This window comes from Notolepis coatsorum (assembly GCF_963971535.1).
Source record: "Notolepis coatsorum genome assembly, chromosome: 3".
Taxonomy (NCBI): domain Eukaryota; kingdom Metazoa; phylum Chordata; class Actinopteri; order Aulopiformes; family Paralepididae; genus Notolepis; species Notolepis coatsorum.
The window spans coordinates 61,800,844-61,828,231 of NC_140167.1; the positions used below are offsets into that span (position 1 = coordinate 61,800,844).

Genomic DNA, 27,388 nt, shown 5'->3' on the forward strand with positions numbered 1-27,388 from the left:
AATGTTATCTATGCTAAATCTTTCTCTTCAAAGTAACTAGTAACTGATGTGTTCAGATAAATGTAGTGGAGTAAAAGGTACAATATTTCCTTTGAAATGTAGTGGAGTAAAAGTATAAAGTGTTTACCTTTCACTACCACACTACAGAAGGTTACCCTTTCACTACCACACTACAGAAGGTTAACCTTTCACTACCACACTACAGACGGTTAACCTTTCACTACCACACTACAGAAGGTTACCCTTTCACTACCACACTACAGAAGGTTAACCTTTCACTACCACACTACAGACGGTTAACCTTTCACTACCACACTATAGAAGGTTAACCCTTTCACTACCACACTACAGAAGGTTACCCTTTCACTACCACACTACAGAAGGTTAACCCTTTCACTACCACACTACAGAAGGTTAACTTTTTTTTTTTTTACTTTATTTTTTAGCGTTTATCGCTTTTCTGATCAAGCATGACCGACAGATACAGGGTGAAACGGGATATAGAGCAGGGGAAGACATTCTGGCAAATGACGGCGGGTCCGGGAATCGAACTCGGAGTCCACCAGATCCGTGACGCAGCACGGTTTTCCCGATGCAGAAATAGCGCCGAGATATGCGGTGAGCTACTGGAGCTCCCCAGAAGGTTAACCTTTCACTACCACACTACAGAAGGTTAACCTTTCACTATCACACTACAGAAGGTTAACCCTTTCACTACCACACTACAGAAGGTTAACCTTTCACTACCACACTACAGAAGGTTAACCTTTCACTACCACACACATTTTTAAATAAACTATCATGACTTTTCCTTTTCCCTCTGGGTGTTGTGTTTGCACTGTCACAAGACAGAGCCATTGTCATAACAAAGAGCCTGAGACTGGAACGCTGCCAGGGCCATGGATTACAATGAATTCTGGGTAGTGTTGTAGTTGTTTTACACTTTAAGTGTAATCTCTTGAAGGCCCTTTTCTCTGAATACGTTTTGTGATATCACCATGATTCATAGGAAGTAGCTTGAAAAGTATCCCACCAAAATGTTCAAGTGATGGCTTATTTTGAAGGTATGAATCTGTACTTTCATAATATGTAAAAAAAATAAATAAAAAATTGAAGATCCCTCAACATGACCCTGAAGCCCATGTCAGCATGTCTGGTCACATATCTGCATGTCCCTGTCTGCCTGTCTCTGTCTCTGTCTGTCTGTCTCTGTCATTGAGCACATCCCTGATTATGATCGGATTATTTCTAATGCATCTTTTCTCTCCCTCTCCTCTCTTCCAGGAACCCATAAAATCACGAGCACCACAGCTACATTTGGAGTATAGATTTTACAAACAGTTGGGAAATTCAGGTAAGACTGGATACAGGCCTACTAGGCTATCAGCCACTGTTAAGACGGGACCATTATGTTACTACAGCAAACTGAATGGATAAAGGCCTACTAGGCTATCAGCCACTGTTAAGACGGGACCATTATGATACTACAGCAAACTGAATGGGCCTTTTCACAATGATGGGGCTGGACAGGAGGGACTGTCTTAAAACAATGTTTATGGTGGTTACATACACATACATGTACATGTACACGTACACTACACACACACACACACGTACACGTACACACACACACACACAGGGAGAGGCATTTCTACCAAAGGTAGTCGCATTTCTGGCAGACGCTCTCTGATTGGCCGACGCCAGTTTCTACACTGGTTAAGCTTAGGCAATCTTCGAAGTTGGTTAAGGTTAGGCAAGTTCTTTCGACGATTAAGCTTAGGCACTCTTTCGAAGTTGGTTAAGGTTAGAGTTTGTCTTAGAGCATGGCGATAGAACGGCAGGTAGTTTGCAGGCTGTTTGACGTGGAAATGGGCAAAGACACAGCTCGTCACGCTATTGGGCGCACATGTCACATGACCAGAAACGTCTGCCAGAAATGCGGCTACGGAAAGTATAGACGCCAGGGAGAGAGACTAGATATGAAGCCATAGTGGTATAACCTAGATACAGATATCTAATCTAGAACCCGATTATGTGGTAGATTGGTGATAGAAACGTTTATCCAACATTTATCCAATAAATAAATAATGGATTGCTGACTAGCCAGCTTGCTGACTGACTGCCCGGCTGACTAGCTAGCTTGCTGACTGACTGCCTGGCTGACTAGTGACTAGTTAGCTTGCTGACTGCCTATAGTTTACTGACTGCAGAGGGGAGAGATTGCAGCTCTAGAATCAGATTGTTGGGAGAGACAGGGACTTGGAAATAATCACAGCACATCCTGCTTGATAGTGTGTTTGTCTATTGTTTGTGTGTGTTGTTTACAAGTGGATAATTTCATTATTTATTCAGAAATCAGATGACATTTGAACAGACACCTAGAACCAGTTTATGTGGTAAATGGGGGACAGAAGCACATTTTATCCAATAAATAATGACGTATACAGTACGATAAAGTCTTACATGACTGGTCAGCTGTTTGGTCTGATTCCATTGCACAGACATTATTAACTGGGTTTAAACTTTCAGAAATGAAGCAGCAAAAGGCTGTCTGTAAACTTTCTCCACCACAACTTCCCTAGAACTGTCACATGCAGTGCTGCGCTCAGTGCACTGGAGAGACCTGTCAGAATGTGTGGCTGCTGTTACCCGGGGAAACCGGGAGTAACGTGTAATGGAGCAAATGTAACATGTTCATTATAATGTTGTTATATTTGTCTGTATCCCATATCTCACGGCATAATAGTCACCCCTGTTCCAATTGCCCCCAGTGTCACTCCTATGCAACAACACCCATTGGTTATCTCTCTTTTGCTCTCTTTTTTGCTCTCTCCCTCTCCCTCATACTCACTCACAAGCACAAACATACACAAACAACACCCTTGGCAGTTCCTCCTACCATGCTGTGAGTAGCTATGTGTGTGTGTGTGTGCGCTGGTCTACATGTGATCACCTGCCAGCTAGCCAGGTCCTTTGCCAGAGCGACAGTCCTCTACTGTGAATAGGGAATCAGGCCTTTGTTTAGGTCTGTCCTGCACTATTTATAGATGGCCTTCTAAGGCTTCTCCCAAGCAGTTGGGCCATTATCGTATATCGACTCGGATTGCTCTCTCGGCTCCCAGTGACTGCTGCTTGTCTGCCTTACTGGTTGACTGACTGGTTGACCAATGCTCGACACTCTGCTACATTTTCCACCGGCTCTCCGGGCCACTAACTTTACTAGTTCACTGGCCAAACCGCTGGACCCACCGTATAATAATGTGCTCCTTTTGTTGAGAGAGAGAAAGATCCCTCTCACAGCTAATGCTGTGGCGAGAGAAGATCCTGGAGCTAAACGCTATGACACTGTTTAAAGAATAATAACTTGCGCCTGCTACCTCTCTCTCTCTCTCTGGCTGTTTGTCTCTCTATGTCTCTCTTTCCCTGTGTCTTTCTCCATCTCTCTTTCCCTCTTCCTCTTTCGATCTCGCTCTCGCTCTCGCTCTCTCTCTCTGTGCTGTTTCCACTGGTGCGTTAAACACATCCTGACCTCCTCAAGCCTCAAAGCCACAGGGACCACCACTGGCCCTCCGCTCCGATTGGCCCGGGCTGAGATTGTACCGCATTCATTGGTCGAAACGGAGATAGAACCACTCTCATTAGCTTAGTCGGGGCAAAAATGGAACCCGCGATATTAGCCTGTGCTTCCGCCATATATTACAACAGAGAGAAGAAATACGTTCCCTGCCAAACTGGTGACTGGCAGATTCTATTTGAGGATGTGTAGGGGATCCCCCCGCTAGCCTATCTGGCACAGGGGGGGGGGGGGGGGGGCATCCAGTCAATCGGTAGAATCCACTTAGGTTATCAACACGTTCAAGTAAGTCATGTGACCCTGTTAGCCCTGCGCCTGCCCCGGGCCACACACTGGCTGCAGTGTTGCCTCCGCTGTGCTTAACCGTGGAGAGGAGCTTATCTAGACAGTGTTAATTCTCCCCTGTGACCGAGCACCTACTCGTCCACTGGTTTTCTGTCGGTCACTGGTCTGAAATCGTTGCTGTAATAAGTCATTTGATTTCACAATGTTCTTCTCAGCTTTTGATGATTTACATTTTTTTTGTATTATCTTTTCCCCCCTCCTTTTTCCGTTTTTCTCCCCTCCCAATGTCGTTATGCCAATTCCCAATCCCCTTTCTGGTCGTTGCGCACTCTACCCCCTAGGCCTAAGAAAAATAATGGTTTGTTTCCGGTTGCCGACCGACCCTGCCGATTTAGGTGCGACCCAATATATTTTATGAGTTTAAAAAAGAAATTATATAAAAAAAAAATAATAATAATCAATTTTTTTTTTTTTTTTTATAAAGTTTCATAGAAATCTTAGTCAAATCTTTAGTATTATGGATATTAAACATGCTGGCAGAGTACATGCATCCATGTTGTTGTGAACATTTTAATTAAATAAAGAAATTCCCTATCCATACTCGCCGTGGGAAAGAATAAAATAAAAAAATTAAATTAAATAAATTCCCTACCTACCCATGGCCTTAACTGACAACCAACAGGAAACAAACAATATTTTTTGTTATGCCCTACCGTCGGTCTGGGAGGGCAGAGACTATCACATGCTTCCTCCGACACACCGCCAGCCCACCGCTTCTTTTCACCTGGCAGCGCGGACTCTCACTGGGGGATTGTAAGTTAACGTGTGGAAGGGTCACACTACCTCCCCCAGAGCCTTCCCTTGCTGTGCAGGCGCCCCGACCGAACTGTAGGAGTCGCTGTTTACAACGACCAGGACCCACCCACCCCACCGGCTTTCCCACCCGCTGACACTGCCAATTGTGTCAGTAGAATCTTTAGAAACACTTTAAACGAAGGAGGTACTGTATAGTTTAGATACAGTAAGAGTTAACATTGTAAATTGTATATTGCATAGTAGTGTATATAAGAACCAGTTTCTAAGGAACCTAGCATGTCTTTTTTTTTACCATGCATATCTTGTGTCTTATCTATTTTATTTTTCGATGCCTATTTTATTCTATTTTATTATTGTATTTTGCACAATCAATCCGGGCAAGACCACCCGCATTTCACTGTATGCCCTGGTATGTATGTGACAAATAAACCTCTTGATTCTTGATTTTTTATTCTTGAGTATGGACGGCCGACCAAGCCGGAGGTACCGCAGCTGGATTCGATCCCACTGTCTCTGCGGTGGTAGACAGACGCTTAATGGCAGCTACCCGGCCGCCCAGCTTTTGATGATTTAACAGTGTCTGAGGGTATTTCGTTTTTCCAATCGAAATTGCAACGTGATATGACTTTTCTTTTTATATAAATACTGCTGCAGTGACATTTTTTTGTATTCAACTTAAGAATATACAGTATTTATATACAATATACAGTATGTAATATATATATATTTTTTGTATAGTAAATCCATACCTCTGCATGGTTCCAGGACTCTACAGCCCACCTCCCAGACCCTAATAGTGGCTCTAATCCCAATGTAGATAGACGACGTATATCCAGCAGTGTTCCCTCTGCCATTGTCCAGTCTTGGCCTCACAAACAACCACCAGGAGAAGAGCCCCCCTCCCAGGCTGACACAGAATTCTAAAATAGAATGTTAAGAATAACCCCGATCCCCATTACTTTCAAAACGTGATGATCGGTCACACCGTGTCAAGAGAATAATACCCAGAGCCCTCCCACCGGCCTGAAATAAACAACAACAATTATACTGTAGGATTAACATGTACTGTAGGAATACTTATACTGTAAGATTAACATGTACTGTAGGAATACTTATACTGTAGGAATAGCATGTACTGTAGGAATACTTATACTGTATGAATAACAGAAATACTGTAAGAATAACATACTGTTAGTAGGAATACTTATACTGTAGGATTAACATGTACTGTAGGAATACTTATACTCAACAATCTGTCCTAGACTGTGGGAATAACACAACTGTAAGGAATAACAGATACTGTAGGAATACTTCTGTCAGATTAATATGTACTGTAGGAATACTTGTACTGTAGGAATACTTATACTCTAATACTGTAGGATTAACATGTACTATAGGAAATGTAAAGTACATCCCCCTCACTACTTTTAAGGACTTATCACAGAGTTGTTTACACACTGTCACACCTGCAACTGTCATGCAGCCTTATAACTGTCATTTGTCTGGTCTGTTTCATGTATTACATACCATTAGGGGTGTAACGATTCGACCTCACTTCGATTCGATTACGATTCTTCAGGCAACGATTCAATGCATCATGAAATCTCTTCATTTGACCACGATTCGATTCGATACATTTTCGATGAATTTTCTATCTGTTAATTCCCCAAAGAATGTTGAATACACAAATGTGGCTGGGGGATTCATGCTGATTCACTCAGCATGAATGGACTATAGGTCAATAAAAACAATACACACAAAAAAAAACATACATTTTTTTTTAACATTTCTATTATAATCGATTCTAACATATTCAAATCGATGCATCGAATCGAACACATTAGAATCGATGCATTTCGATTAATCGATGCATCGTTGCTACATACCATGTCATTTTATTTGGTTTGTTTGATGTGTGTTTTAATTATTTCCCTTTCCCTGTTACCCTTCATTGGGACCCTTTTGTCCTCTCGCCAGGCCGTCATTGTAAATAAGAATTTGTTCTTAATTGACACAAATAAAGGGTAAATAATAATACTGTAGGAATGACATATACTATGTAGGAATACTTATACTGGGTAGTATTTCTCTTTTAACTCTGGACAGGAGGACACAGCTAAGCTCTCTCTATAGCCCCTGTTAGACTGTGTGTGAAAGCACAAGTAGTGAGCGATAGTGAGCGAGCCCTCTGCCTGTTGACCTGAGAGCTCAGTCTGCGTGCTGCATCGGCCTGGTCAGACAGACACTTTACAGTTGCAGGATGTTCCGGAGAGCGTGGCGCATCTCATCCATCTCCCCCACCCCCCAACCATTACCGGCGTGGTGTAAGGCGGGGAAAGACTCAATCAGTGACATCATCAAGTTTTTATAGACCGACCATCAATTATTCAAGTGAGCAGCCTGGCTCACGCAATCGGGGTGGAGCGTGGAGGCTCTCGTGACCGGTGCGGTCGTGCTGGGCCATTAATCTAATTTCAAATTATGATTTTGGCTTCCCACAACCATGAAAACAAGAGATAAAATGATTATTGTGCGTTGTGCCACATGCCGCATTTCTCTCATTTTGTCTTGTCCAAACAGTAGTTTCAGCTGGTGTTGAGAAGGAGGAAGGAGCGACGGCGCATTTCTGGTAACTTGTAGAAGATGACAGAAAGGCAGCATTTGGTCGAGAAGAACGGTCAAACTAATTCAGTCGTCCATATGATGTTCTCGAATCAGTGAGGAATCGTGTTTAATAATTGTGATTTCAATAGCAATCAAAATAATCGCGATTCTGATTTTTGCCATAATGGAGCAGCAGTGGTTGTCCCGTGCCACGCTCTCCCTTTGTAGTAATTTCAGCGGAGATATGTTTAGCATGGCTGTGAATATTCATCAGCTCAGCCTCCCTTTAGAGGCTTTTAGTGAAGAGGCCCGCAGCCTGCTCCACTGTGTCCTGCGTATTATGTAACCATGGGGAACGTGATATTTATATACCGTGTGGATTATGCCACGGTGTTGTTTCTTTATGAGCAGGCCCGGCTTTGCCTCACAGTGCGGCTCCTGCGGGAGGAGCCTCAGCACGGACGGTTCACGTGCTGCGCTGGGCAGCTTGACCTTAGTAGGCAGTGTGAAGATTATGTAAGAGTTTGGCAAAGCCCGGCAGCAGCATTGATTTTTTTTTATTTTTATTTTATTTTTTTTCTAAACTTTGACCAGTCAGCTGGTTCTTTTTAGCGTTTATCGCTTTTTCATCGCATTCATACTTGGTCAAGTTCGACCGACAGAAGCAGGCTGAAAGGGTTCAGATGGGGGGGGAAAATACACTGTGGGAAAGGCACGGCTGCCGTCCGGGATTCGAACGCGCTCAGCCCCAGATCCGTGACGAGCACGGTTGTCCACGGCGCTGAAATAGCACTCGCGGTACGTGGTGAGCTACTGGAGCTCCCCAGCAGCATTGATTCTTACATTCTAAAAGAATAGATTATTCATGAGGCACGGGCGGATTTATCAGTCATTTCAAAGGTTCACCGAAAGTTCCATTGGCAGAAATTATTCAATTTAACTTCCTGTGAACTGGAAATGTTAGACCGTATACGCTTTGGCTGAATGCACGTAGCTCCTCTTAACTCAATCTGCACCAACAACGTTTATATACGCGTTTGCTCGACAACCGTTGAACGGCAACCACGTATATATGTTATTTGGCCCGTCTTCCTTTTTTCCCCGATTTTAATATTCTATTCAATCTCACGGACCTGTATGTTGCCGTTAAAAGGCATACTGGGACCCCGATGGTGCAGTACCAGCCAGATCCTGCTAGGTGACCATATCGAGAATGCAGTAAACCCTGTTCTAGACTGTGTTACATTTAAACCCCTCCGGGCGCTGAATTTAGACAGAGCCAAGTAGATCGCTTCATCCGACCACTTCGAAACGCATCTAGCCCACTCGATCCATAAGGTGTGCCAAATTATGTCCGGGACCAGATGGACACCAATACTGGAAATCGCGAGCAGACAATTGGAATATTCTTTTTGGAATACCCCCGATCAAAGGTAAGGACTATCTGACGTCAATTCCAGCTTGATCGTACAATGTTTTCATATTGATCCAGCTGATCAGCGTGTGTGGTGTTCACAACGAATGCCGTTACTGGTAATCAGAGCATCAGAAACGACCCCCCCCCCCTTTCATGCATTCATGATGAAACATAATTCCTATTATATACATTTGATTTGGAAATAGTAGCGTGTCCAGGGATGAAACGCCAATGCTTTTAGTAGAATTCACGTAGTGCCCTATAACTCAGCTTTCCAGGAATTAGCCCGGATCACTCCGAAACGATACTTATATTCATCACGGGATAACGCGCGAACGTATGCATGAAAAACTTTTAAAAAATTTGCATTTTTTTTTATGCTCTGCTCTCAACGGGACCTCAATAGTGGGATGTAAATCCATTGTGAATTCGCACTCCAGTAGTATTACCAACAAATACAAATCAATATGTATAGATTATGGCTAGTTTGAATATAATGATCTGGAACACTGGGGGAATAAATAATCAACATAAACGCAAAAGCGTGCTCACATTGATGAAAAACAAACAGGTTGATGTGGCTCTCTTAAGCGAAACGCAAATTTTAGTGGGAGACAAAGCTACGTTAGCGGACAACACATACCATAACATTAGTCACTCTTCCTTTGGAACGAGAACCCGTGGAGTTGCTATAGTCGTGAAATGGAAAGTTCTTAGTGGTGGTGTGACCCATTTATTTATTTTTACATTTGGATTAAAACGTTTTATTTTCTTCAAATATGACGGAACAATTACAATTTATCAGTCCCAAATTTAAATTTTAACAAATGACCCCCACTACTACTACTGTCCTGTAGGCTTTCAGCGGTTATGAAATAGCTTTGCCCTGCTCTGCGCTTGTCTTAACTTCATAATCTATGGCTCTAGGCGAGTCTGCACAACGATCACATTTCAGCTCCACTGGCTACATCTCCAGAGCACTTCTCCTCCTCCTCCTCTTCCTCCTCCTTTCCCCCTCATTTCCCAGTGCACTCCACAGTTTAAATGTTTAATACACTCCACTTCTCTTCTCTTCACCCTAAACTTCCTACATTTCATTGTATGGCAACATTGTCTCTGGCTGCTATGATGCTTCTCTCTCTCTCTCACACACACTCACTCTTGCTCTCTCCCTTGCGCTCTCTCTCTCCCCCTCCTCCCCCTCCCTCTCCTTGAAGCCATGCCCGGGGAGACAATGGGCCAGCTTGTCTCTGAGGCGTCTCTCTCAGGTCTCTCTGGAGAGAGTGGTGTTGGAGGCAGCAGGACTTTGAAGCCTTGTTGTCGGGGCTCGTGACGCTGAATGGACAATTACTAGTAACTGTTGCTGTAAATCACTGTAAACAATAGCTTTTTTCTGGAGGAGGAGAATACAGTGGTTTCTTTTAGGAGGGTTTAGGTGCAGAGTCGCTGGGGAATGTTTTTTTTGTGGGGGGGGGGGGGGGGGGGGGGTATTGAGAGACGAGAGATTTTCCTCTTCGTTGACATTTAATTAGCTACTAAATGTGCAATAATCAAATTAAATAAATCACAGTCTATAATAAAGGAAACTGCTCATAACCATAATGAAAAAGAAATGGCCTTTGCAGCAGGGAAAACACTGGGCTTGTATAAACGGGATTTGTTTGTCCTCTGGTGTATGGTAGGAATAGAAAACCAGCCACAGGAGCAGAAATAGTTGGGACTAGATTGCCCTCTAAATGGCTTTCTCCTGCCGTGATCACAGTGTTCGTCAGTCACGCCCCAGTTGTCCATGTTCTGTTGTGTTTTAAGTGTTTATGGTTTGAAATTGGAAGGAAGCACATGGGCGCCTCTACAACTGCACTGGTCAACTTAAAGCGGCAGTAGGTGACTTCGGAGAAATCAGCAAGCAAGCTCTGCGTCACTTTTCTTTTTTTAAAACTTTGGCCATTCCCCTGGCTCTTTTATGTGTTTATCACATTTATTCTGGTCAAGGATGACCGACAGAAACAGGCTGAAAGGGTTCAGATGGGGGGGAAGACACTCTGGGAAAGGCACGGCTGCAGTCCGGGATTCGAACTCGCTAAACCCCAGATCCGTGACGAGCACGGTTGTCCACGGCGCCGAAATAGCGCTCGCGGTACGTGGTGAGCTACTGGAGCTCCCCTTCTGCGTCACTTTTCAAGCTCATGCACATGCGGCAAGGGTTCTCCCCAGACTCCCAGAGGCACCAGCAGCTTTAAGATGAATTCTTTTTTTATTTTAAAGAATATTTACCAGCATCTGATCGGCTTTTGACGAAGAACGTCAGAACGAAACAACTGTTGAAGAAGCTCAGATGTGTGACAGAATAACTGCCTTAAAAAAAACACACACACATTTTGGGAAATTTGGGATTTTTTTTAGAACTCTAGTTGTTGCTGAAACGTTATGGAAAAGTAATGGAAAAAATCTGTATCAAATTGAAATGAATATTGTACAGCGAGGCCGGGTATTGAAAGTCTACCAGTGTCCCCCCCAGCCCCAGTGCTGCTTACACTACCAGTGTCCCCCAGTGCTCTGTGCTGCTTACACTACCAGTGTCCCCCAGTAGTGCTCAGTGCTGCTTACACTACCAGTGTCCCCCAGTAGTGCTCTGTGCTGCTTACACTACCAGTGTCCCCCAGTAGTGCTCTGTGCTGCTTACACTACCAGTGTCCCCCAGTGCTCTGTGCTGCTTACACTACCAGTGTCCCCCAGTAGTGCTCTGTGCTGCTTACACTACCAGTGTCCCCCAGTAGTGCTCAGTGCTGCTTACACTACCAGTGTCCCCCAGTAGTGCTCTGTGCTGCTTACACTACCAGTGTCCCCCAGTGCTCTGTGCTGCTTACACTACCAGTGTCCCCCAGTAGTGCTCTGTGCTGCTTACACTACCAGTGTCCCCCAGTAGTGCTCTGTGCTGCTTACACTACCAGTGTCCCCCAGTAGTGCTCTGTGCTGCTTACACTACCAGTGTCCCCCAGTAGTGCTCTGTGCTGCTTACACTACCAGTGTCCCCCAGTAGTGCTCTGTGCTGCTTACACTACCAGTGTCCCCCAGTAGTGATCTGTGCTGCTTACACTACCAGTGTCCCCCAGTAGTGCTCTGTGCTGCTTACACTACCAGTGTCCCCCAGTAGTGCTCAGTGCTGCTTACACTACCAGTGTCCCCCAGTAGTGCTCAGTGCTGCTTACACTACCAGTGTCCCCCAGTAGTGCTCTGTGCTGCTTACACTACCAGTGTCCCCCAGTAGTGCTCTGTGCTGCTTACACTACCAGTGTCCCCCAGTGCTCTGTGCTGCTTACACTACCAGTGTCCCCCAGTAGTGCTCTGTGCTGCTTACACTACCAGTGTCCCCCAGTAGTGCTCTGTGCTGCTTACACTACCAGTGTCCCCCAGTGCTCTGTGCTGCTTACACTACCAGTGTCCCCCAGTGCTCTGTGCTGCTTACACTACCAGTGTCCCCCAGTAGTGCTCTGTGCTGCTTACACTACCAGTGTCCCCCAGTAGTGCTCAGTGCTGCTTACACTACCAGTGTCCCCCAGTAGTGCTCTGTGCTGCTTACACTACCAGTGTCCCCCAGTGCTCTGTGCTGCTTACACTACCAGTGTCCCCCAGTAGTGCTCTGTGCTGCTTACACTACCAGTGTCCCCCAGTAGTGCTCTGTGCTGCTTACACTACCAGTGTCCCCCAGTAGTGCTCTGTGCTGCTTACACTACCAGTGTCCCCCAGTAGTGCTCTGTGCTGCTTACACTACCAGTGTCCCCCAGTAGTGCTCTGTGCTGCTTACACTACCAGTGTCCCCCAGTAGTGCTCAGTGCTGCTTACACTACCAGTGTCCCCCAGTAGTGCTCAGTGCTGCTTACACTACCAGTGTCCCCCAGTGCTCTGTGCTGCTTACACTACCAGTGTCCCCCAGTAGTGCTCTGTGCTGCTTACACTACCAGTGTCCCCCAGTAGTGCTCTGTGCTGCTTACACTACCAGTGTCCCCCAGTGCTCTGTGCTGCTTACACTACCAGTGTCCCCCAGTAGTGCTCAGTGCTGCTTACACTACCAGTGTCCCCCAGTAGTGCTCAGTGCTGCTTACACTACCAGTGTCCCCCAGTAGTGCTCTGTGCTGCTTACACTACCAGTGTCCCCCAGTGCTCTGTGCTGCTTACACTACCAGTGTCCCCCAGTAGTGCTCAGTGCTGCTTACACTACCAGTGTCCCCCAGTAGTGCTCAGTGCTGCTTACACTACCAGTGTCCCCCAGTAGTGCTCTGTGCTGCTTACACTACCAGTGTCCCCCAGTAGTGCTCTGTGCTGCTTACACTACCAGTGTCCCCCAGTAGTGCTCTGTGCTGCTTACACTACCAGTGTCCCCCAGTAGTGCTCTGTGCTGCTTACACTACCAGTGTCCCCCAGTGCTCTGTGCTGCTTACACTACCAGTGTCCCCCAGTGCTCTGTGCTGCTTACACTACCAGTGTCCCCCAGTAGTGCTCTGTGCTGCTTACACTACCAGTGTCCCCCAGTAGTGCTCTGTGCTGCTTACACTACCAGTGTCCCCCAGTGCTCTGTGCTGCTTACACTACCAGTGTCCCCCAGTAGTGCTCTGTGCTGCTTACACTACCAGTGTCCCCCAGTGCTCTGTGCTGCTTACACTACCAGTGTCCCCCAGTAGTGCTCAGTGCTGCTTACACTACCAGTGTCCCCCAGTGCTCTGTGCTGCTTACACTACCAGTGTCCCCCAGTAGTGCTCTGTGGTGCTTACACTACCAGTGTCCCCCAGTGCTCTGTGCTGCTTACACTACCAGTGTCCCCCAGTAGTGCTCTGTGCTGCTTACACTACCAGTGTCCCCCAGTAGTGCTCTGTGCTGCTTACACTACCAGTGTCCCCCAGTAGTGCTCTGTGCTGCTTACACTACCAGTGTCCCCCAGTAGTGCTCTGTGCTGCTTACACTACCAGTGTCCCCCAGTAGTGCTCTGTGGTGCTTACACTACCAGTGTCCCCCAGCCCCAGTGCTGCTTACACTACCAGTGTCCCCCAGTAGTGCTCTGTGCTGCTTACACTACCAGTGTCCCCCAGTAGTGCTCAGTGCTGCTTACACTACCAGTGTCCCCCAGTAGTGCTCTGTGCTGCTTACACTACCAGTGTCCCCCAGTAGTGCTCTGTGCTGCTTACACTACCAGTGTCCCCCAGTAGTGCTCTGTGCTGCTTACACTACCAGTGTCCCCCAGTGCTCTGTGCTGCTTACACTACCAGTGTCCCCCAGTAGTGCTCTGTGCTGCTTACACTACCAGTGTCCCCCAGTAGTGCTCTGTGCTGCTTACACTACCAGTGTCCCCCAGTAGTGCTCTGTGCTGCTTACACTACCAGTGTCCCCCAGTGCTCTGTGCTGCTTACACTACCAGTGTCCCCCAGTAGTGCTCTGTGCTGCTTACACTACCAGTGTCCCCCAGTAGTGCTCTGTGCTGCTTACACTACCAGTGTCCCCCAGTAGTGCTCTGTGCTGCTTACACTACCAGTGTCCCCCAGTAGTGCTCTGTGCTGCTTACACTACCAGTGTCCCCCAGTGCTCTGTGCTGCTTACACTACCAGTGTCACCCAGTAGTGCTCTGTGCTGCTTACACTACCAGTGTCCCCCAGTAGTGCTCTGTGCTGCTTACACTACCAGTGTCCCCCAGTAGTGCTCTGTGCTGCTTACACTACCAGTGTCCCCCAGTGCTCTGTGCTGCTTACACTACCAGTGTCCCCCAGTAGTGCTCTGTGCTGCTTACACTACCAGTGTCCCCCAGTAGTGCTCTGTGCTGCTTACACTACCAGTGTCCCCCAGTAGTGCTCTGTGCTGCTTACACTACCAGTGTCCCCCAGTAGTGCTCTGTGCTGCTTACACTACCAGTGTCCCCCAGTAGTGCTCGGTGCTGCTTACACTACCAGTGTCCCCCAGTAGTGCTCTGTGCTGCTTACACTACCAGTGTCCCCCAGTAGTGCTCTGTGCTGCTTACACTACCAGTGTCCCCCAGTAGTGCTCGGTGCTAGGGCTGTCGCGGTAACCGCATCACCGCAATCCCACGGTGTGTCAAGGCACCCGCGGTTGCAGAACAGACAACCGCGTCAACCGTGGTAAACAAAAGGGGCGTCATCATTTTTAACTCAGGTTTATTGCCTCGTGCGTCCGTTTTCCATGGCAGAGAGAACGAAACGCTCCAAAGTCTGGGTACACTTTACGAAAGTCGATGCCGACAACGCACGTTGCCACAAGTGCAATAAAACATTTGCAAGTATGGGTGGCAATACAAGCAATTTGTCAAAACATTAGTCTGCAGAAATGCGCCGTTTTCGACTGCTTTGCTCGCAGTGTTCCATCTCCATCCACGTCCACTGCAGGTAAGCCAAGATATGGAGTTAGCTAGGCTAATAACGAATTATTACGAATAGGCTAATAAATAAAATATAATTGCTTAGCTAATTGTTTAGCTACAAATATATTTGAAAGATGACAACTTTTTATAGATAGTCAGGCTGAGGCTGCAGCCACCATGTCCCAGCCCACCCCTCCTCCCTCTCCCTCCACCACCGGTCCCAGCCAAGCCCAACGTCCCTTCACCCTAGCAGCTAGAGCAGTGGTCACCAACCGGTCGCTGAATCTTTATTTTTTTTTTTTATTATCTTTCCCTGAGAGTCTACATTACAGTTCTACGTTTGTTTTGATGTGAAAAGTGATGCTGCATAAGATGACTACACTTAGCACTGACTGAGAAAGTACACATTACAGTTTTTTTTTATCCACTTTTTTCTCCCATTTTCTATATTTTCTCCCATCCCAATTTCGTATCATCCAATTCAACCCTCCCCTGTCACGAACGCTGTTTCTTGCCTCCCACAAGCCGGCTGCAATGTGGACTAAGTCATACATAGCACAAGTCCCCTCCGGTACTTGAGGTAACAGCAGTCGCATCTTTTCACCTGCGCAGCTCGATCTCTCAGTGGCGAGGAGTAACGCGTGGGAGGCTCACGCTGCCCCAGACACTTCCTGATTCTACTGCGCAGGCGCACCAACTGACCTGTAGGAGTCGCTGTCCACAACGCCCGATCCCCACCCATCAGTTTCCCACCCCCTAATACGGCCAATGTGTATTAGTATGAATGACCAGCTAAACTGAAAGCAATGTGGAGCGCTGGGATCGAACATGCGATCCCAGCGTCTCCGCATTCGTGGCGAGCGCCTTGCCCACTACGCCACGTAGCCGCCCTTAAGTACACAGAGTTATACTTTATAAAATGCTAATTGTAAATATGTTTGTCAATGTTAATAATATGAGAGAGTCCACATTACAGTTCTACTTTAGTTTTGATGTGAAAAGTGATGCTGCATAAGATGACTGCACTTAGTTAGCACTGACTGAGAAAGTACATATTACAGTTCTACTTTATAAAATGCTAATTGTAAATATGTTTGTCAATGTTAATAATATGAGAAAGTCCACATTACAGTTCTACTTTTGTTTTGATGTGAAAAGTGATGCTGCATAAGATGACTGCACTTAGCACTGACTGAGAAAGTACATATTACAGTTCTACTTTGACGTTTTAATGTTGGACCAAAGCATTGCATGTAATTAGAATACAGGCAAATAAAAGTAATTTAGTTTAAAGTACAATCTTGGCTGTCTTTTTCTCTCAACGCTTCAATAGGTAGATCTTGCCTTCACCAAAAAAAAAAAAATGATCTTGGGCTTAAAAAGGTTGGTGACCACTGAGCTAGAGGAAGGATGACAGTGGATAGGGTGAACGAGTTTCACAGGGTTACTGTTGCTGAAGAAATAATATTTATTTATAATATTTATTTATAAATAATAAAGCAGTGTCGATTCTGTTCTTAATTAACACATTGTCCGCCATGCATTGTACCCATCCTTGGGCCCAGTCTGCCAGTGCTGTAACCCTATGGAGATGTTTACCTTCTTTGCAGGGCTATAACTTTTTAAATATTATAGCTATATCGACATTATACTATGGCCCATTCAACATCGGGTATCTATCGTTCCGGATGTGGGAACGTTATATTTTTTCATTCATACATTGTCGTGTTAATACCGTCGTGAATATAAGTATGTTTTAAGGTTTTCTGCAGTAATTCCTAAAACGCGAGTTATAGGCCCTGATGCATATGATAGATTATCGATTGGCGTTTCTTTCCTATACACGCTATATTAAAAAATTCAAATGTATATGATCGGTATACATTATGCTTCATCATGCGTGAAGGAAAGGGGGGCAGGTCGTTTATAATTCCTTGATCGTCAGTAGCGTCTTTTTTTTTTTTTTTCTTTTTTTACTATGGGTTGATACGTTGATCAGATGGATTGCCGTGAAATGAATAAACAATCGGGCTGAAAATAACGTTAGATTCCTCTTACCGTTCGCCGATGAGACTGGAGGAAAAATATTCCAATTATTTGACGTCGATCTGCTAGATCCATTTCCCGTTTGTATGACGCAATAAACGCCAAAATCATATTGATTATTGCGTTTCGAAAGCGATCCCAATGCACTCAAGTGTGTATCTAGATCCACGCTACAAGATATTACTGCCGGAGGAATTTCCTCGATGCACCGAGCGCCACTGCCGGTTTGGCTTGGAGTGTAACTCGCCCGACATCCACCAGGTGGCAGTATTGAGGCGTTGCAATATCACAGGGTCCAGCTGCATCCCCGGAGGGAGGCTGGATGAATTATGAATGCCATGGTGAAAAAATTAAATATTGATCCCAAAAATGAGTTAACTCGTTTCTGGCGCACAACGCATGGCGGGCAATAATGAGTGTTGTGAAGGGCCAGATTAAACTGAGAATCTACCTTTATTATTTACCTTTACTATGTATATTATTTATATATATACACGGAATATCCCTTTACCTGCGTTCAAACCAGAGTAATATTCGCTCTCCTATTGGACAGCGCCCCCAGGCGCCAGCGCGCAAGCCCCCAACGGAAGGTTCAAAGACAAGTTCAGGCATGTCAGAACATGCCCGGAGTCAGCGTATTGATACCAGACAAAGACTGCGGTTTGGGACTAGATATTCACTTAAGTATAAATACAGCGCAAGGTGCGTACAGCAGTAGTTCACCGTGCCTCGTTCAGTACCTTACCCACCTTCACCACGAGTCAACGTGCAGTGAAGTGAGCAACCTTGCGTCTAACAGAGCATTGAGAACCACGTGCGAATAGAATAGTAAAAGTGTCAGAGTTTAATGAAGTAACGTCGAGTTCGACCTAATCTAATGTGAAGTAAATAGTCGTTCATTTATTGTATATCGTGCGGCCACAGTTCGTTCGTGTGTAGCATTACCCAGCGGTTCGTCGTGTCTTTAGCTAGTGTACTTAGCCAGGGTGTGTGGCCTAAATACGTCGCCCACACCCGAGGAGTCCTAGGCGGAGAACCGTTGGACATGTACACAGGAGAATCGGCGTCGGCGATTGCAGAACCATTACTGGTTGGATTATATTGATTTGGAACGTGGTACCCGGAGAAGAGCATCGTTGATTTCCACTGTCGTTTGGGATTCAACCTCGTGAGGATTACAACTCGGGCCGGCCTCGTGGACGGAGGCTGGCTAGCTGTCATCAATGCTATCTAGCATTTGGATTACAATTATTACTTTGCTGCTGATCAAGGGAGTTTACAAGGACCGACTCCTGTACCTGGAGTCTCTTTATTCCTCATTGAATCAGACGGAGTACCCGAACATTCCTCTACCCTCCAGGCCTTACACCCACGGAGGGAACCCATTGTCTCCAGGAGGTACCAGTGTTGCCCTATCTAGTTGCTACTATACGACAGGTGGTGTCAACTTAGACCCATCGTAGGATTCCTGCTATTCTTAGTGACTCATGCTATTGACTGACTTTACGTATATTCTTCGCCATACAAGCGCGACCCTAATTCTCATTCTGTAACCTAATGTTGCCTAATAATAATAAATTACCCTCAAATACTATTTCTTTGTCAATGCCGTGTTCTTGTGGGTGTTCACCATCTATATTTGATGTACTGTCTGGCCAGTAATTAAAGTACATAACTAGCAGTGGTTTAATCTATCACAATCTTTAATACAGTCAGGGTTTTGTAACCCCTCAGTTACAATGAGTATACTCGTTTTTGGCGGACAAGGTGTTAATATATTTTTTTTTGTGTGCAAAATAATCAAAAAGAACCGATAAGAGTATCGATAAGAGTAGTAGTGAAACTGTGCTTCTCATCACCACAGCTGGGGGGGAGGGAGGATCGGGGGCGATAAACTAGTTGCCAGGTGTTCCACCCCCCAGTCTCCCCAGACAGGAGCCTGCTGTTATGAGCTGTGAGCTTTCCTCTCTGGTCTAGGGAGGCACAGATACTGTTCGGTCAGATACCTGGATCAAACATGGTGTCAGGAACACGCTACATATACATATACATCCCTCTACCTACCAGACTATTAGTGTGTGTGCACGCCAAGCTACCAGTTCCCTGTCCCCCACCAGAGAGACTGTGTACAGTGTGATGTTGATCCGTCCACATTCCTCTGGTGTCACACTCTGTCACAGTTCCATGGAGCAGGGCGTGGTGGCTTGTTATATCAGACGACTTCATCATGACCTTCTAACCGGTGTCAGGGTTGTCATGTTTACCTCAGAGCCTTGCTTTGTTTTCTATGTAAATGTACTCCTAGTAAGAACCATCACATGTCTTAACACACACACACGCACACATGTGCATTTTGCTGTTTTATTTTCATTTATTCTAGTTTTAGAGTTTAGAAAGCACTTTACTGTTACTCAGCTTTATAGAATGGTGCTACTGTATATAGTTAAAGAGATGGACTTCCTTATTTACTCCCCACCTCCCTGTATATTTACCCGCACTGAAATTTTTCTGGTTGTTGCTGTTGTCTTTAACCACAGGAATTAATTTCCACAAATGTATATAGTTTATTTCCATGCTTCGTTGTGTCGTCCTGAACACAATCATTCCTTGGTTCACCAAGCTGTTTGCCTACGGGCTCCCCCATTCACTATCAATCATATCTCACATCAGAACTACTTCTCGGCGAAGCTTGATGCAGGAGGCCCCACTGCTGTTGTTTTAGCTACAGGTCGCTTGGCATCACACCTCTCCACTGCCCATTCCCAATATGCTGCTTTATGAAGATCAACACAAACCCGCTCTCTACTCAAATGAATGCATCTGTCACCTCTTCGCATGACTTGTTGTATTTCTATGTTAATTATTAGCATTTGTTTGTAGATGATGACGTGGAAAACCTGTAGGATAGTATGCTCGACTTCTGGGATGCTCTAATGCAGTGGTGCCCAACCAGTCGACCGCAATTGACCAGTAGATCGCGGGCTGATTTCAAGTAGACCGTGAGATTATTTTGAAAAAATCGTTTAATTTGATTTGGAGGTGAGGACAAAAAACTTTCGAGCAGTCCTGTGAATGGGCAGTCAGGCAGCCTGAGCCAATCGATACGTCTACATTCCATACATTCCGGACAGCGAGCCTCACCCATAGGTAGGGCTGTCGCGATAACCGCATCACCGCAATCCCACAGTGTGTCAAGTCACCCGCATTTGGGGAACAGACAACTGCGAGATCCGCAGTAAAATAAAAGGGGCGTCATAATTCTTTACTTAATTTAATGACGAGGCGTCCGTTTTCCAGTAGCATGAGCTAACTTCACGTTTCCATACAGTTTACAACTCACAGATGAAATCAGGATTTATTTTCATATCCCGGACTCGAGCCCCCAATGTATACCTTTTCCTGTATTAATCTGAACCACAGTAGAGTACAGGGGAGCGTTCTCCCAACACTCCCGGGCCGAAGTGCTGGTCATGTAGCTTGCTCAATGTTATGCTAACGTTACACGCAAATCAAGTGCTGCCTCTGTCTACCGTCCCCGCTACACTCTGACTACATCAACGTTTCCCTAACCCCTACTCTCACTTCATTAACGTTATCATAGATATTATGATCTGTAATGTCAACTGGATATTAACGTTAGCTTTGTTTTCAATTTATAACGTTAGCTATATGCTAGCTAGCCTATCTATAACGTTAGCTATTGGCTAGTTTCCCCCAATGATGAACAATGACACGAGTTGTGATATTTAACTAGCTATTCACTAACGTTAAAATAGTGTTATAATAACTAGGGATGCCCCGATCGATCGGCCAGCGATCGGTATCGGCCGATATTCAGTATAAATATGAGATTGGTGAATTCCGATAATGCTTTATTTTCGCCGATCGTGAAAACCGATCGAAAAACATGATCCAATTCTTAGCGGAGATCTCACTCGCTGAGTTCTGTCTCAGACACACGGAAGTGCAAACTGCCGCTCCACCTCCTCCTCCTGCCCCTCCCTTCCCCGTGTAAACAAGCTCCAGCAATAGTCTGCTCTAGTGGATACAACCTCTGTGAGCTAATGTTAGCTACCGTTACTGTTTAAACAAAATTACCCAGTCAACTATTCACTTTTAGTTTAATACATGAGGCATTGTTAACGGTATCTAGCCGGCTAGCTACTGATAGCTCCTGATATCAACAAATGCTCCAGCAATAGTCTAGTATTGCATGATAGCTCACGTTAGCTCACGTTAGCTCACGTTAGCTCACGTTAGCTCACTGTTCAAAACTAAATGTCCCATTAAACTACATAGTTCACTGAGGCGTTGTCTTAACGTTATCTAGCCGGCTAGCAGTAGCTACAGATAGCTCCTGATATCAATGTCTTATAACATTGATTCGATGCGTATTCGAGTTGAGGGCATGCTGAATGTGATCAATAGGGTCCAGCTGCAGCGCCGGAGAATCCTGGCCGTAGCTGGAGGCTACTCGAGTACACACAGACAGTGGAGCTGTTTGCAGATAGCGAGCATTTTGACTTGTTGCGTGGTGGCGATGTCTCGCAGATAATACAACTACAAGTATGATTATATAATATATTTTTTTTATTAACCCTTTAATCGCGTCATTGCTCGCCATGCTTAATCTGCCAATGACGTCTTACAGCATCTTTGAGATCAATATTTTAAAAATCTGTCATGGCAATCATATTTCACCCACGGAGACTTGAGACTTGCTGTTGATCTCCTCTCAACTCTCCAACGGTTCAAGACCGCCATCTGGTGGCCGATCGGCGAATCGCCAAAACCGGAAGTGACTCGCCGGAAGTGGTGCTCACCCATATTTCGTCCGGCCACTCGCTATCGCTAGCGGGACTCCAGCTTGATACACTGGATAGCGATCCGTTGCCAATAACTCGATAAACAACATGATTTGGACGTATATAGTATTACACAACCTGGAAATGGATCGCATATAACAACATCCCATAATAGCGATCTTTCTGCTCCACGCTGATCACCCAACGCTACGAGGAAGCTGCAGTGAGTTTCAGCGTGTTTGATTATTATTAAACATACACACTGCTCCGATCAACATATCACCCATACTAAATAAATGATTTAACGTCGGCCACGGACTTATAAACCCCCCCGGTGGCAAAAAACGTGATCGGGGCATCCCTAATAATAGCGTTAAATGTTTGCTCAAATAACGTCAGTTTTAAGTTGGAGAAGGGATGTGTGACTGACTATTGGCTGCTTGCGTAGACCAGACCTACAGCATATATCCCACAACGCATCACTCTTAAAGGAGCAAGCAAATCTACTGTTTTCACATTTCAGAACGTTGAGGGACAAATGGATAGATTATCAAACATGTTTAAAATAGTTTCGGGACTCCTACGACCTTAGAATTGTTGTCTAATCACGATCGCGGGTAAACTCTCATGTCTTAATAATAAAAAATATATATACAGGTATTTTTTTATTTTATTTTTTATAGAAGTGTGGTACCACCGCATCCTGCGGTGATTAGCCACACACACAACCGCGGTGGGAAAATGTCATACCGCGACAGCCCTACCCATAGGGATGCAAATTGATGCCTTTGTCTTCATGGAGTGGCAGGAGTGGGGGTCGGGGCCCATCACCTGGCAGGTACAGTATAAAAGTGGCTCCGAGACCGGCCTTGAGTCACTCAAGAAACTGCAAGATGAACGGAGCACCACCAGCAAAGAAGAGGTTCATTCAGAGGACGCTACTTTTCAACAACGCCAGCAAGACCTTGCTGCCGCCGCCAGCGCCAGGACCCTCCGATGAGCTGCCGCTGCCAGGCAGCAGCACCAACGCCGTCAGCTTGGTGCCGACAGCACCGTTGGTGTGCTTGGCAGGACTCGGCGCCGAGCTACCGGAAAGCACCAGCGCCGCAAGCAAGACCACCACCAGCAGAACCGGAGCAGCCAAAAGACCAAAAACATAATTTCCATGAAGAGTGGGAGGAGGCTTACTTTTTTGTTTATTTCAACGCAAAATCAGTCTAATAGAGTCTAAAATAGAGTAATGGGATTCGATATAGGGATAGGAAAAACTCAAAAGATTATTCGATAGTCACTAGGAACTATTTGAATACTAATCGAAACCCCCCCATGTTAACATATGACTTTGTTTTTACTTAATAGTGAATGGGACATAATCAAACAAGCGAGCTAGCTGGCTGCTGTCATTGCCAGCTAGAGCTGTCCCAGAAGCTTGTTTTTGGGCTTCGAACTTCGCCAGGGTTTTTCGAACGGACGTTCGAACCTTCGTTTTTAATCATGCAAAAGATTTGCTCCTAAATACTTTTTCTGGTTCAGTACCGTCGAGTCTTGACTTTAGGCACATACGCATAACGTAGCTCATATGCGCATATTGCTGCGGTTATTAAGTAGTACCTAGTTACTGGTCACGGGAGGCTTCAATATCATTTGGATGGTAATCTATTTTGTGAATACATTTTGTTGAAACATCTTTGTTGGCCGACGGCTCCTGCTATCATAACGTTAGCTAAAGCTAAAGGGCTGCGCTCTGCATAGCTTAATTAACGTGCATAACATACCTGTGTAACGTTAAGTAACTTGTGTTCCGCTGGGAAAGTTCTGCATCACTGCATACACTTGGTTTAATCCAAATGTCCATTCGTTATAGATTGCAAACAAAGCTAACGTTATCCAGTTGACATTACAGATCATAATATCTATGATAACGTTAACGAAGTGAGAGTAGGGATTAGGGAAACGTTGATGTAGTCAGAGTGTAGCAGAGTGTAGCGGGAACGGTAGAGACAGGCAGCACTTAATTTGCGTGTAACGTTAGTCAATAACATTAACACATTCTGCGCCAGACCCGAGATATCCCGGGTTAACTCGCCATGCGTTGGGTGCCAGACCCGAGATATCTCGGGTTTTCGTCGTTTTTTCTTTTATTCAATATTTTTATTCATTATTTATTTATTTATCATTTATTACCTCGGTGTTGCCATAGGAAAGGATTTTGAGATAGTCAAAGTGCAATACCGGCCGCATCCTTCTAGATGGTAGTGTCACCCACCCTTTGAAACCTTATATCTCACCCTGTGTTACACTTAAATCCCTCCGGGTGCTAAATTTAGACGGAGCCGAGTAAATCGCTTCATTCGACCACTTCGAAACGCATCTGGCACACTCTATCCATAAATTGTGCCAAATTATGTCCGGGACCAGATGGACACCAATACTGGAAATCGCGATCAGACAATTGGAATATTCTTTTTGGAATACCCCCGATCAAAGGTAAGGAATATCTGACATCAATTTCAGCTTTATCCAACAATGTTTTCATATCGATCCAGCTGATCAGCGTCTGTAGTGTTCAACAACAACGACGGGATGGGTTAATCGCAGATACGAATCGCATGCATGCATCGCATGCGTGCCGATTGATGACCTCTGAGCAGGTCCTAAATTATTATTATTATTAACACGACAGCCCTAGTTCTAGAGTGATTCTGTGTAATCCCAGGGAACTCCGCCAACAGCGCTTTACTGCATTCCACTATAAATCGTGCCACTCCTCGCCTGGATCAATAATCATCCTGAGATTATCAGCATTATGTTTCATCATCAATGCATGAAAGAGGGGGGGGGGGGGGGGGGGGCGGCCCTCCGCCCTCCGCCCTCCGCCCTCCGTGCTTTGATCACAACCAACGGGACACGGCCCACACACACCACAGACACATGCTGCGATCGCGGGAAAAAATTATCGGATCAACGCAAGATTGATAATATATAGTCCTTACCTTGTCTATGATGTACTGCAAAAAGAAGAATCCAATTATCTGATCGCCATTCCAAATACTGGTCGCAATCGTGTGTCCAACGTTATCCACCAAAGAAAATGAACGGGGGGGCGGAGACCCTCGTCGATGCCATCCCTATAAGCGCTTGTCTTGCTGGAGTGTTTAGACCCCGCCTGCACGCTGCAGCTCGGCCAGGAAAACAAACCACATTGTTTCAAATGGAGTGCAATAGCGTCTGCAAGGTGTTAGGTGGCGGTATCGGACCGTTGCGGTCTCAGACAGAGTGCCACACAGTCCTACAGCATAGCAGGATGAATTATGAATGGAAATAGCGAATAAAATAAATAACGATCCAATAACTAGTTTACTCGTTGTTGGCAGAATTCAATTGGCGGGCTATAACGAGTTAACTCGTTTTTGGCACCCATTGTGTTAATACTATTTTTTCTTCTTTTTTTTTTACTTTTATTTATAGCATTTTCAGCTTTTTCTGGCCACGCAGGACTGATAGAGGGAGAGAGGGAGAATGGGAGGAGAGGTAGGGAAGACATGCGGCAAATGGTCGCCGGGACTGGGAAACTAACCCGGGACGACCGCTTCACGACTCAGCGTGCTATGTGGTGTGCTACTGGAGCGCCCCTTGTGTTAATACTCTTAACATGCTAGAAATCAAAGCAAATGGATTTTGCTGGTGAGAACTCACCACCATCTTCAACTCCACCTGCCAGTCTATTCTAGACACCCTCGCTCCTATGACCCTGAAGAGATCGAAGCCCGCGGCTTCCCTCTGGCTAAACAACACCACCAGAGCCCAGACGAGGGTCTGGAGGCAGGCTGAAAAACGAGGGAGACAAATACTTTGCTACTCTAATTGCCAACGACACACAAAATCCCAGAGTTCTATTCCGGACTATAAATTCTGTTGTTCACCCCCTGTCCAGGATCCATCCTCCGCTAAGTGTGAGGAATTTCTGTCCTTTTTCTCAGAAAAGGTAGAGACCATCAGAAGGAATATCCCACATTCCACACAGGACTTAGTCATCACTCAGGGATGCTCATCCACCCTCGCCAGTTTTGAGCCCTTTACCTTCTCATCCCTCTCTGAGGACCCCATCCCTGCCCCCCTCCTCAAGGAGGTTTTTGACACCGTGGGTCCACACATCCTCGCCATTGTCAACAACTCCCTGGCTACTGGTACCGTTCTATCCTGCCTCAAACAAGCAGTGGTTCAACCTCTCCTCAAGAAACAGGTTAGACCCCACTCCCCTCAGTAATTACCCATCTCCAAACTGCACTTTCTATCGAAAATCCTGGAAAAGGCTGTCTTCAGTCAGCTGATGCCCTACCTCAAGAGGAACAACATCTTGTAGAAATTCCAGTTGGGTTTCGGGCAGCACACAGCACTGAGTCCGCCCTTCTGAACGTCCTCAATGACCTTCTCCTCACCGTGGATACTGTGAAATGTGCTGCACTGGTCCTCCTCGACCTGAGTGCAACATTTGACACTCCGTCCTCACTGACCGCCTCCAACAGGGCGTTGGCATCACCAACACCGCCCTCTCCTGGTTCAGATCCTACCTAAACAATAGAACAAACTCTGAGTCTAGCCAACTTCTCCTCCCAGCAAGCCAACCTCACCTGCGGGGTGCCACATGGTTCAATCCTGGCACCCATCCTCTTCAATCTCTACATGCTCCCCCTCAGTCAAATCATCACACGGCACAACATCTGCTTCCACTGCTACGCCAATAATACCCAGATCTACTTCCCACTCACAACAGCTGACTCCACTGGCCTAGATCGCCTGAAGACCTGCCTGGGCAACATCAAGGATTGGATGTCGCAAAACCACCTGCAGTTGAATGAGAGCAAGTGGGAGATCATGCTGTTTTGCACCACCACCTCAGTCACTCAGATCTCCAGTAACATGGGAAGCCTCTCCTCCTTGGTGAAACCCAGTGTGAGAAACCTTGTATTTGAGTCTGATCTCAACTTCGACCATCAAGTGAGATCAGTGGTACAGTCCTGTTTCTTTCAACTGTGCATCATTACAAAAATCAAGTCCTTCCTCTCCCCCAGCAACCTTCAGAAAGTCATCCCCATGCTCATTTTCTCACGACTGGACTATTGCAATTCCCTCTACTCTGGTCTTCCTGACAACCCTCTACCCCCTCCAGCGCGCCCAAAATGCTGCTGCCAGGCTGGTCTCAATTCAAATTCAAGACCCTGATGAAGCCCTCAGCGGTCTCGACCCCAGCAAACTCTTAGTCTAACCTGTCAGCTCCAGGTCCCTCAGATCGAATGACCAACTGTGTCTGAGGGTCCCGACAAACTGGTGACAAAGGGTTACCGGGCTTTTGCAGTGATGGCGCAGACACTGTGGAATAAGCTCCCTTTTAACATCAAGTCTGCCAACATCTTAGACTTTTAAGGCCTTACTTAAGTTAAAACCCACTGAGTTACTTTTTCCCCCGGGCTGCGCCCCGT

At 45.8% G+C, this 27,388-nt stretch overlaps 1 protein-coding gene across 3 annotated transcripts in view; it reads left to right on the forward strand.

Moving 5' to 3' along the window:
• Positions 1 to 27,388, forward strand: part of csnk1g2b (casein kinase 1, gamma 2b) — a 120,801-nt gene that overhangs the window by 57,183 nt on the left and 36,230 nt on the right. For all 3 annotated transcript variants that reach the window (XM_084309966.1, XM_084309964.1, XM_084309965.1), the window contains exon 3: positions 1,285 to 1,354. In XM_084309966.1, the coding sequence (XP_084166092.1) occupies positions 1,285 to 1,354 (70 nt within the window). The remainder of the gene's footprint in view (positions 1 to 1,284; positions 1,355 to 27,388) is intronic.